This window comes from Aphelocoma coerulescens, chromosome 1A (assembly GCF_041296385.1).
Source record: "Aphelocoma coerulescens isolate FSJ_1873_10779 chromosome 1A, UR_Acoe_1.0, whole genome shotgun sequence".
NCBI lineage: Eukaryota > Metazoa > Chordata > Aves > Passeriformes > Corvidae > Aphelocoma > Aphelocoma coerulescens.
Genome location: NC_091014.1, coordinates 3,398,026 through 3,410,804, shown reverse-complemented (window position 1 = coordinate 3,410,804; position 12,779 = coordinate 3,398,026). Strand labels below are relative to the sequence as shown.

Sequence of the window (12,779 nt, the reverse complement as noted above, 5' to 3'; positions counted from 1 at the left end):
GCTCCATCCTCAAGAAGATTAGGACAATTATCACGTACCTTTGACAGGACTCCCAGGTGTCTGAAGGCTTCAAGAGCTGCCCCATGGCAGGATAATGTTAAGGCAGGAAAGGATAGAGAAAGATTTTCCTATAAAAACGGCCCCAGCCATGACTGTGAGACCCAGAGGGTGGTCAGGCACTGGGAAAGGCTCCCCAGGAATGTGGTGATGGCACCAACCCTGTCAGAGTTCAGTAACAGAGTTTGGACAACGCTCTCAGGGATCTGCTGTGATTTATGGGGCTGTCCTGTGCAGGGCCAGGAGCTGGAGTTCAATGATCCATATGGGTCCCTTCCAACCCAGGATATTCCCTGGTCCTATGAATTTTTCATCATTCCAGGCAAGTGCAAAACACCTTCCAAATTGCTGCCTAATTGGAGGGACTCCAGTTTGCACCTTGGGACAAAACAGCACAGGGAGAACAAGGCAGGGACAGCTGAGGGTTTATAGGAGCACAGAGCCCTGCAAGAGTCAGTAAAACCCTCTTTTCTCACTGTTAAAGCTCAGTGGCCCAGGACTGGGTGTGATATTTCAACCTCCTGCAAGCCTGACCCACACAGCCCCTTCCAGAAGCAGCACTGGAGGAAAAGACTGGGAAGGAAAAACAAGGAGGAGAAGGAGAAAAGAAAGAACAAACCCCCTCAGCCTGAGTGAGTCACGGGCTTTCAGATGGCAGAAAGTCAAGCAAGGAAAAGACCCTTCAAGAAAGGTCTTATTGCAGCCTGTGTAGGCAGCTGAGGTTACCCGAGACTCTCTGGTGGCTCAAAAGACTTTGACCAAGAAAGTTAAAGCCAGGGCCGATCAATGAGCTCCGCCAGAGGCAGCGCATCAGGTTACCTGCTGAGCCCAGGCACCGCGAGCTGCGCTTTGGAACTTTTCCCTTTTTTTCTCCTGGTCTGGCAACGAGTCTGAGGGTGGTTAACAAACCTCCCTCCCTAGTAATCAATAGAAAACAGCTTGTTTAAATGCTTTTTTTTTTTTTTTTCTTCATATCGTGTTAGGAAGGAGAGTTGTAATTTTGGGGTGTACAAGCTGCCCACACAAGTGGCTGTGGTGGATGGGAGGAGGTGGAGAGTAGGAGGGTGTGGAGGGTCACTCCCCAGACACAGGGGTAGGTGTCTTCTGCCAGAGGATGGCATAAAACCCCTCTGAACACAGCTGGTTTTTCGTTGGGAAACCAAAAATTTCTCCTATGGCTTCTGAGGTGTCTCAAAGCAGCAGGGATCCAGTTAATCCAGGCCAGCTCCACCTGAGGAATTGTGTGGGGGAGAGTTTGGCCATCCCTTGACTAACCCAGAGCCAAAGGGATCCAGGAAGGGGACTGGTGTGGCTCAGATGTGAGAGTCTTATGTCATTGCTTCTTCCATGGGGTGAGGATGCCTACAGAAGGCCACTGGATCCTATTCCCAAGGTTCAGGAGTAGCAGGATCTGCTGGCACGTGCTCTGCAAAGCCAACAGAGCCAGCTCGGGTGCCTGGGGGAGGCTCCAGCTGCCAGAAGGACACACAGAGGACATGAGTAGCTCCTCAGAGCTGAGCAGAGGAGTGCAGGGAGCAGAGCCAGCTCCTGGCTCCAATGTCTCCACGCAGGACAGACTGGAGATGCCTAAACAATCCCTCTTCCCTCTTCAGCAAATGTCAGTTCCTCTAAACCAACAGCGCTTGTTGACTGCTTTGCTCAGTCTGCAGGGCTGGTAAAGGCTTCTGGGGGAGAAAGAAATCACAGATGCCCAAATGTTTCATTCTAATGAAAAAATAAAAGTAGAAAACTAATGCTTCCTTTCAGAATGACTTTTTATTTTGAAATCTCAAGCAATTTGCTAAAAACTGAAACCCAAACCCCAAAACGAGAACTTCCAAAGTCTAAATGAATCATTCTTCAATTACTAAATGGAATCAGTCCCTTCCAGAACAGCTTTCAAGAACATTTCCTATTAAAAAAATAGTTGGCCACCGTGAGCTGGTGGAAAAAAAAAAAGTTTTGAAATATCACAAGTTCTCCCAGAAAATGGGACTGTTTCCCTCTCTGATTGCAATTAATGACCTGCCAGCCAAGGAGTCCCCAGACCTGCAAGGGCAGATTCCAGAGCAGAAGGAGGCTGGTGCCTGGGGGTGCATCCTCCCTTAAGGACAGCTTGTGTGTGTTCAGCTATTCCTGTTGGAATTAGATGGATGTTGCATGAGGATGAAATGAGGCAGCAAGGCGAACATTTAGGAGTGGCACCAACACAGCAGAGCCTGGGATGGGTCCCTTTGCACCCAGCAGGGGATTTCCCCTTAATAGAAGGTTGCTTTTCTCTATAGGGATGCTGCTTTTCTGCCCTAAATTCCCGTTCTTATGGCAGCTGGGGTGTTAAACACAACCCAGGGATGCTGTGCAGAGCTGAAAACCCATGTGGTGACCTTGTGCACATGGACCTGTGAATGTGCATAGAACAACAGAGGGGTTTGGTTGGAAGGGACCCTCAAAATCATCCAATTCCACCCCCTGCCATGGGCAGGGACTCCTCCCACTATCCCAGGCTGCTCCAAGCCCTGTCCAGCCTGGCCTTGGACACTTCCAGGGATCCAGGGGCAACCACAACTGCTCTGGGCAACTTGTGCCAGGGGCTCCCCACCCTCACAGGGAACAATTCCTCCTCAATATCCAATCTAGAATTAGGGAGGGCTCTTTCAGTTGAGAAGGTTTATCCCTCCTCTGGGGATAAAGAACTTGAACTATTGCTGGGAAAGAAGGAAAAGAGGGGTTACAGTTTGAATAAGGATGAGACAGGAGTAACTTTCCAAGGGGGTTAGAAGGGTGGTCAAATTTGGGTGGTGTCTTTGGACAGGGATGCATCTGACACAGGAGGAGGCTGCTGAATTCATTCCAGGGTTACAGAAAACTTCACTTTTCTCTCACCCCTCTCCACAGCCCCCACTCGGGCTGCTGGCATTGCTGTGACCTTGCAGCAGTCCCGAGTGCCAGCTCGTGGCTTTGCAGCCTGCTCCCTCCCCGCTGCTCCCACCCCAGCCCCTCTCCCTCCCCGGGAGACCCCCGCAGCCACCGAGTGCCACATTTTGAATTTACACCAAGTAAATGATTCCTGGCTGCCTAAAGAGACCTGAGCAGAGCCCGGGAGGGAGCAGAGCTGGGAAAGGGAGGGGGTAAAGATCGGGGTAAAGATACAGAGATGAAAAGCTCCGGTGACCTGCTCTGTATCAGCTCCTCTTCTCAGGGCAGAAGCCAATCAATCCTCCTCCCCTCTCTCCTGCAGCCGTCTGTGGGTCTGTCTGCCTCTCTCTCTGAGGACTTGAGTTTCTCGGTGTAAGGTTAGGACAGCAGAGCTGTAGAAATCGATTCCCAAGCCCCGGCATGCCGCCCTCGGCACAGACAGCCCAGCTCCACCAGGAAAATTGATGGGGAGCTGTCCCTGGACCTCTCAGGTGGTGGAGCTGAGGATAGTTGGAAATGGGGCTCTGGGGAAGAGGGGTTGCATCAGCCCTTGGAGGGAAAATCCCAAAATAAGAGAGGTGTGCATGGGAGAAACAAAAAACCAGATGCTGTAACCCGTTGGGCAGTTTCCACCTGTCTCCCAGTCCACCTCTCTTCCTCTGGATCGTTTATACTGGAGGAGGATGAGGGAACAGTGTGGCTTTGCCCACAAATCTGGTTCCCAATTCTTGCACATCCCAACTGCCTCCTCCATGCTTTTCACAAGCTCCCACATCACTGGATTCAGCCCTGCACTGGGAATCCCCTGGGATTCCTGGCTGGGAGGGAAGGGGGAAGGGTTAGCAGCCAGGAGGGGAAATGTTTATGGCATGTTTCCCCAGGGATCCTCGTGCTGGAGTTGTTGATGACATATCCCACTTGAGGAAAAGGCTGTTAATGAATCTTAAGGGGTTCTGATGTGCAGAAATTTCTAATCAGAGGCTCAGTATTCCAGTACCCTTACTCTGAATATACTGCGCAGCCAAAACTTGTTGAGTGGGATGTAATTAGCTTCTTTGCTCTCAGGGCTGCCCGAAAGGATGAGGAAAACTGAGACCCTTCTGGGACACCTGAGGCTGCACTGAAAACCCCTCCCAAACTAGGACTGAAAATCAGATTTCTTAACACCAAGGAAAACTAGAGGGAAGCAACAGACTTGAAGTGGGCTTTGATAACATTTGCCTTCAAAGTGCTTCCAAAAAACCCCACAGGGAATTAACCTCAGTGACCCCACTGCAAGGTACGTAAATAAGAGGTGTTTCTCTTTTCCAGATAAGGAAACAGAGGTTAAATGGCCAGAGGGAGGAGGGCACGGGGATGCTGCCATCAGCCAGGTCCAGATCCCAGCACACTTCTCCCTCAAGATCGAGCCTGCACAGGGATTTTTTGTTTTAACCAAGTCAATGCTGCCAACCCCACCCACCACCCTCCATTCCATTTCCAATACTCCTCAGGATGAGCTGCTGCACGCTCTGCAGTTGTCTCTGCCCCTTTTCTGTCCTTTTGGGAATTTATTGCTGCATGTATTGATTGCTTGACCCTGGATGGAAGGAGATGAAATATCCAGCATTGCTGTGGTACAATCAATGAACAAATTCACACTTTCCTGTGCTGCTTGCACATGTCTGTGCTGTCCCTTCACTGACAGCAAACACACGGTGTCCTGGAGGATGGATGCAGGATTAAGATGGGATGGGAACACACTATAAAGCTCTATATCAAATAGAAATATCCTCAGGTCAGCAGGATGAAAGTTTTCTGGGCTCTTGCCCACCACACCACAACTCAGGACTGGTTTGCCAAGGTCCTCTTGAACAATTCCAGAGCATGAGCCACATTTTTGGATGTGTTTTGGGATGGATCCCCCAGATCTGATATGAAATTAAGCAGACTGCCATGGTTTTGGATGAGGGTCACACAAGCTGACAGAAGCAGAGCATTCAGAGCATCGACAGAAGGTTGGAATATGGTCCAGGTTTGTTCCCTTCTGTTCCAGGAAGCAGAGGTAACAAAGTCTATCACTTCAGCTGAATCCCTGTCTCCACCTGGAGAGTTTGCAATGCAACAAGAGGAATTCAGGTGAACTCCGAGGGAGAAGACCAACACGCTGCAAGAGCAGGGCCCATTAGAAAAACCCTCCAAGGCTGCCAAGGACGCCGCGAGGCTTGGAGTGACAGCACCCTGCAGAGCCTCTCTCAGCTGGAGGCTTGGGTTGGACAGACCCACTGCACTTCCCAGCCACCATCTCTGCTGAGAGGGGCTCGGCAAATGAGACCTCCCTGCCACTCAGAGCCAGGAGCTCAGCCAAGCTGACACCTCTCTCTCCACAGCTTGGGCAGAGGGCTCTCTGCAGGAGGAGATCACTCAGGGAAAGGCTGCAGAGAGGCAACTTCAAGATCAATGGCATCATTAAACAGCCTATGGAAAACAAAGCCAATGAACTGATACCCCAGTCCTGAGGACACCTGGATCCAGTGCTGCTTGTGAGGCAGGGGATAAACCAGAAGAAGAAAGTAATGGAATAGTGAAATGAGGTCCTTGCTTGGCCTGTTAAACCATAATGTCCCAAGGAAAACTACCTTGGAGCGGATCCCATGTTGTTTAAAGGGATCTGATTCCTCTCTAAGGGTGATGGAGATCACAAGTCCAAAAGAGGAGAGGTTCAGCGTAGCAGCAGAAGCTGGAGGTGCTGAGACAAAGGCTACTGGTCAGAGTCAAATTCCCTTAAGGAATGGAAACCACCAGGAAAATTTCCCCCAGAGAAGAGCTGCTAGAGGGCTGTATTCAAAGCACATCAGGCTGGACAGGTGCTTTCCTAGTGCAGTCAGCAAACTGTGGATAGAGTGGTGGAGAAGCTCTGTCCAGCCTCTACCACCCTTCTTTCCCCTCGTCTTCCAAAAAATCCTTTCTCAGTTAAACAAATTCCCCCCCCAGCAAGTCCCAGAGACCTTTTTCGAGGGCAGGTGATGGGGACAGGCAGGGCTGGGACAGTGACAAACCCCAGTAGGTACTCACGTGTTGTGAAGGACACACCATCCGCAGTGGGGGTCTCCCGAGCCCAGGCACTCGCTGCAGGTCTCGTACTGGCTGCACGACTCCACGGGCACCCTGGTGAGCTGCAGGAGGAAAGGAGACAACCTGTCAGGCTCCTCACAGGGCTCAGAATGGCTCGATGGAGGTGCCACCCTCCCTGCCCCCTTCCCCTGGTGCCTGTGCTCCTGCAGGGACATCTGTGCAGGGCTGGGCAGGCCTGGGGCAGGCAGAGGGATGTGGATGGTTTGCTCCAGAGCTCAACCTGGTGCAGTCCCTGTCCAGATTCTGGTCCACGTCTCCTGTGGCCTTTCCCTCTTTCCCTGTGGCCCTTCATCCATTGCCAAATGACTTCCCTTGCAGGATTTCCCAGGAATCAGCAAATCAGGCAGGCTGTGGGGACGTGGTACTTTGAAGTTAAATTAATTCATTTCAGTTGGACAACAGGAGATCTTCTGCAGCAAGTTAAACTCCCTGGATCTCATTGATCTCTCTGGTTGTGGACTCTGTTGCTTTTTGGCTTCCTGTAAGAACCGAGGTCTTGTGATGTTTTTGTGTCCCTCCCATGACCTCGTGCACCACCAGTCCCCACTGCCACTCCCACTGGAAAGCATTAGCTCCACTCCCCATTGCCCATGCAACTTTCCAACCATCACTTATCCCACCCTGGAGACGTTGGTCCCACCAGGAAAATGACAAAGGCTACCAGACTGGATATTTTCTTGCTGTAGCCCTGCTTTTTGCAGCTCAGAAGGCATTAGAGTAGGACCTGAAACACCCATCTACTGCCAAAATACCACATTTTATCATCTATTTTTCTTTTATTTTTCCTTTTTAATTAAAGTATTTCAGCGAGAGGTTTCAAAGGCTGAAGGGACTGCCCAGCCTGACCTCCTGTCTCACAGACCAGCGCTTTTGATTCTTCTTAGGTTTTGTAAGCCCCTCACAGCTTTTGAAGCCAAACACACCATTTGGGCCCAATGACCTGCTGGTCCCTTTTCCATTGAATAAGCTTCAGAGAGGCTCTCTAATATCCAGTCGATTGCTGGTGTCTTCACCCCAGTTCCTGTCAGCAGGGAGAGTTTGTTCCCTCAGATGACAGAGTGTGGTATTATCCTGATGAAACACCACTGAGAACTGCCAGCTCTAAACTGCAGAACAGTTACTCCTGACAAATGACGAGGGAATACACCTGGATCCCAGGGACAATTTTTTACTTGGCGCAACATGCAGGAGAGTTTCAGCTGTGAAGTGACAGATTAAGATCTATCCTGGCTGCGTCTGTAAATCAACCAAAAACTGGCTTTTCCATTTAATTTTTTTTAATATAAATATATATTAGGCAGAATTCCAGCTCTGTATGAAGACCTTTTCTGCTTGTATCAGAAATTGTTTTTCTCACCCCTACCCACAAATCCACATTGTAGTTGATAGTCTACAAGCAAAAGGTGAAAATGTGCAGTTTTGCCTCTGGCAAGTGGCAGAAGCTTTAGAAAACTTCAGGTAGAAACACGTTGGGGTTTATTTACCATTGCACCACTGCCTGTGCCAAGCCACCCAGAGAAACCAACTGTGGCTACTGAAAACCTTTAATGAAAAAGTGAGAACGTGGAGAAAAAACCCTCAAAGAAAAACCAACACAAACTCACATTTCTCAACTGAATCTATTGCCATGAGCATGAAAACACAATCAGAACAGATCACAGAGCAATAAAAGTTATAAGAACAAAACAGGGAGCCAGTCATTCGAACTCCTCTAATTACGGTGGCCCAGGCAGTGATGAGTAAATGGTTGAATTTCATGATCTTAGAGGTCTTTTCCAAGATCCTATGATTCTTTCAAGAAGTTTAAAAATTAAGATGGTTTGGCCATGAATGAGGTTGTTCCACCTTCCATAAGTTTATGATCAAGAAGGTACCACCTGCTCATGAAGTATAAACTTTATGCCTCAGGGTTTCACCCAATCAAACTCGTTGAACCCAATAGTCTGTGTCATATCCAAATCTCCAAAAAGACACTTTTTTTTTACAAGAAGATACCAAAAGGTGGAGACATTATAATTTATTATGCCAGCCATTCCCACCTCTTAGTTCCACCTGAGAAAAATACATTGTGAGTTATTTTATCTCAATCACATCGAGCTTGGCCATGTCTGCGCTGTGGCCACCAGAGCACTCGAAGAAGAAGCAGATAATTTAGTTTTGAAAGACTCGAAATCTGCCATTTCTCAGTCAAGATGCAATTCCCACCTGGTAATTAGAATTTTGTGAGCACAGTTGGGTTTGGCTCTGCAGTTCCCACCCAAACAACCCTCAGTTTGACATATGGTGCTGCTTGATTTATCCTCATTAGCTCTAGATAGTTCCATCCAACCTCATTCCTGAGCCAGTTAACACCTGTCTGATAGAAGTGAGCCGTGGTTAAGAAGTTTAGATCAGAACATGAACTTTTCCAACACCTGGTGATCCTGGCTTGAATGCTCAGAGTCAAAATCCACTTGTGGCTCCGATATATGTACAAGACAGAAGTCCCAGAGGACTGAAATTTGCTATTTCTTGGCAAATTGCTATAAAAGGAGTAGATAAAAGGTGGTCTCTGTAGGTTTTATTATTTTTAGTTAATTTGCCATCAAAGGATATCCAAATTTGTTCCAGTGGCAGGTAGAACCTACTGAGGAAACTCAGATCCTCATCTTTGCTGAAATGTTTTCTTTCCAGTGTGTTTGGGTATATTTTGTGGGGTATGTGTTGTTTTTAGGAGCATGCCTGGCTTGTGCTGCTGTCCCAGAGACCACCGGGATGCGCCATGAGCTTCCCACATCCTGTCAATCCCACCAGAGTGTGTCCCATGTCACCACGTGCATTATCCCTGCCCTAAAAGTCCTTTCACGAGTTCACCTCAAGCAGCTTTATTGTGAGATTAATTAAAACTGTACCACGCTGATAAATGTCTTGGGCTGGAAGTGTCAGACCGTCCAATTAATGCAGAAAGAAAGCACAAAAAACAAAGGAGCTGCAACTGAAAGAAAAGCCACCTAAGGGTCGTCTGCTGAAAAGAGGAAGAACATCAAGCAAATAAGGCACATCAGAGGTCTTATTTTCTTTTTTGGAGCATAAATTGTAATTAATTCAGCTCAGCTTTCCAAGTTGAAGGGTTTGGGGGCTGACTGTGTCCCTCCAGGGAACAGCCAGCTTTCTGTGCTGCCACTGAAATATCAGGAAAAGGGAAGTCCATGCAGCCTTCCACTTACAGAGCCTCTCCATTATTCACTGGGATGAAGGGGCCAGGCAGTGCTGAAGGTTGAAGTCTCCATGGCAAACCAGGCTGTGATCACTCCTTCCACCCCTTCTCCATCCTTGGAAAGTCAGACAAACTCTTCAAGGTTATTTCCCAGCCTTGGTGAGGATTTCTACCTCTGGTCCTTCATGGGAGTAGAATCTGGACTCAACATTTTGCAGCAAATATGGTAGAAACCTGGAACATCTGAGTTGGAAGGGACCCACAAGGATCACTGAAGTCCAATTCTTAGCCCTGCACAGGACAACCCCAAGAATCCCCCACGTGCCAGAGAGTGTTGTCCAGATATAACCAGCATTTCAGAAGGATTAGAAAAGGAAAGTGTCCCTCATTTTGGGGCATTAGGAGCCAGTTTGGAGTAATTTCTATTTCAGCAGTGGTCACAGCTTCGCTGACATTTTGGCCTCACTGTGCCAGAGCAATATATGGATGTAAGAACAGACTGCTGCTGTTCTCAGGGCTTATATCACATATATTAGGAAAATACATGATATTAGGGAAATGTTCTTGCCCCAGAGGGTAGTGGGACACTGAACAGGCTCCCCAGGGAACGGGCACATTCCCAAGGCTCCCAGAGCTCCAGGAGTGCTTGGACAATGCTCTCACGGATGCACAGGCTGGGATTTTGGGGTGTCTGTGCAGGGCCAGGAGCTGGACTGGATGATCCTTGTGGGTCCCTTCCAACTCAGGATATTCCCTGAGTCTATCCCCACATCTCCCCATTTTATCAAGGAGAGCTGAAGCTGAAAGTGAGGTCCCAGCAGCAGAAGGAGGATGTCTCTGAAGGTGTGTGTTTATGGCATCTGAGCAAGCTCAAGGAGGAAGTTCAGGTAACACCTGCTCAGTGAGCACCAAGTTATCAAGTACAACATATTTAGGCTTTGGGTTCATTGGAACATTGAAGATATGAAGGTGAGGTCCCTACAGATGCCTGTCCACACACCTGGTGGACATCCAGGAGCTGCTGTGCTTCCTAAGGTCTGTCCATAGCAGAGGGACAGATGAGCTCTGATCCAGAGTGAGAGGCAATCCCAGAGCCAGGGTCGGACAAGGTGAATCCCACGTCCTTCTCAAGGGCAGAAAGGGAACAATGAGCAGGCCCAGCTGCCATGGCTGCAGCAGGATTTGAAGAGATACTTCACTTCATCAACAAATTCAATCACTGCTCCCCAAAGAAATCATTCACGAGATTCTGGCTCACAAGAACATCTTAAAAATCTGGCAAAATCTGCAAACAGGTGAATGGTTCAGAGCTGAACTGCTCCTTCAGGGTGTTTCACAAACCACCTCACCTCTGATCCTGCCTAAATTCCAAACTGCAGATTCTCCAGCTCCCAGCCTCCCTTCCCCTCCCCATTTCTAGTATGAATGAGTTACAAAAAGTCATTTAAAACAAAATGATTGAGTTTTTTTGGATCTGATAGATAGTAACAGCTAATCCTGTTAGAAATTTGGCTCCTGCTTCTGCCATTATATATTCACAAAAGCTTCTGCTATGTGCTCAGTCACAATTTTTTGGCTCAAATTTTTGACTTTTTTATTTCAATATACATTACTTCTTTTTCCCCTTAAACTGCCAACAGTCTGGTCAAAACCTGAATCATTGCTCAATCTCTGTTGTTATAATTGGATGTTAATACAGCAGCAGGATTTATTCAGTCTGATGGACTAAGTTAATTTAAATGTACAAAAAGGCATCTTAAGTAGCCAATTTCCTTCCCAACAGTCAAAAGATACATTCCCAAAACACTGAACAGTGGCTCTGTCAAGCCATGTGGGTTCTGTGAATGCTGCTATCTGTCGAGGCTCAGCCAGCCCCAAAAAACTGCAGAAAGATTAAGAGTGGAGCTTATTTGATTTCAAAGCCCTGAATAGAGTGTTCATGACAATACAGTTTATTAAATAGAGGAAGGCAAAAAAAAACCACCTGAAAGAAGAACAGGCTGAAGCATTTCTGCACCTTAACAAAGTCAGTGAGGGTCTTCAGTTACCTGCACAGCATCCCAAGATGCTGATTTTATTTTGGCCCGAGTTATGGACAAAGGGACTTGGATTTCCTCTGTCATGTTTGATATCCTGTGCCTTATTACCTGACCTACAGACTCAGTAAAAAAAAAGCAGGAACAGGGAAAAGCAAAGCCCAAGGAGCTGGAGCACATTATTTACACTGGTGAGTAAAGAACTCACACAGGGAGATGTCAAACTGGTGGAAGAGGAGCTGCTCCTGTGGGGATGGAGATGAGGATCTGAGTTTGATTCCAGCCTGCCACTCCTGTGTGATAAGCAAATAACTTGTCAGTCCCATTGGGACAGGGAATGTCATTTCTCATCAGACACCCCCAAGCTCTGCCTCTTCATGGTAGCCCTCTTCCCAGTAAATCCACACTTACATCCTTGGGAAGCTGGGGGCTTTCATTAAGAGCGTTAATTGGAAGCAGCAGTAGCTGTCAAGGACAAATGACACAATCATTAAAGTGGGGGTCAGTGTCCTGCTGTGTGGCAGAATAAATTACCTGATTTTCACCAAGAGCCCCCTACCTCCAGTTGTGTGTTTGCTGCTCCTCCTCCTCTCCTCTCTCTGCTCTGAGCTGTTCTGGGCACCTTTGGTGAGAGATGTTTGCATGCTGGTGCTGCCAGAGCAAATCCCCAGCCACAACCACACGACACTCACACCAACAGAGGTACAGCAAGAAGAGGAATAGAAAGATTTGATGCCCCCAGCCTCTGTGGCAACAGCTCCAGGAAACTTTGGGGTAAGGCTGAGTGATGGCAGTTCCCATCAGATGTTCTCACGATAAGATTGCTGCTCCTACAGCAGTGAAATTTGCTTTGCACACCTTGCAGTGCATTCTTCTCTTCATAAGGCTCTTGGCAGGACCCTGCCCTGCAGCTGCCTCAGAAAACCCCCTCAAATCAGGGGTTTTTTATTTAGTCCATGCTGGGCTCCATTTCTGATCCATCAAGTCTGTCAGTCTTGCAGCTTGTAGGGAACAGCTCTGTTGTGTCAGGTGTGAAAAGTGAGGGCTTTGCCTTCTCACTAAACTCTGTCTGCAGCATCAGAGTCTAATTCTAAGCTAGAAACCTGGGCTCTGTTGAAGGAGAGACCTTTTGCAGGGCAGGATTTGTCTGCTCTCTGTTTTAGATGTCAAGCAGGGATGAGATAAATCACACCCTGGATGTGCCTGTGTCTGTTCACTGAATATAAAGGAGTCTGGACAGCCAGGTCAGATGGAGACATTTACAGGATACACCACAGCCACTGCGTGAGGTGACTCCCACATCAATGCCACACTTAAGTTTCTGCTCTTCCTCAAATTTTAAAACTGAGAACAATCCCCAAATATGTTCAGACCTTCCCTCTTCCCAATTGCAGCACCAGAACAACCAGTCACAATACAAAATATATTTTCTTTAATGCCTTGGAGAGTGGTATAGGAAA

The 12,779-nt window shown here is 48.0% G+C and overlaps 1 protein-coding gene across 6 annotated transcripts in view; it reads right to left on the bottom strand.

The window, feature by feature from the left end:
• Positions 1–12,779, bottom strand: part of PLXNA4 (plexin A4) — a 394,209-nt gene that overhangs the window by 134,919 nt on the left and 246,511 nt on the right. For all 6 annotated transcript variants that reach the window (XM_069034287.1, XM_069034294.1, XM_069034280.1 and 3 more), the window contains one exon: positions 6,028–6,128. In XM_069034287.1, the coding sequence (XP_068890388.1) occupies positions 6,028–6,128 (101 nt within the window). The remainder of the gene's footprint in view (positions 1–6,027; positions 6,129–12,779) is intronic.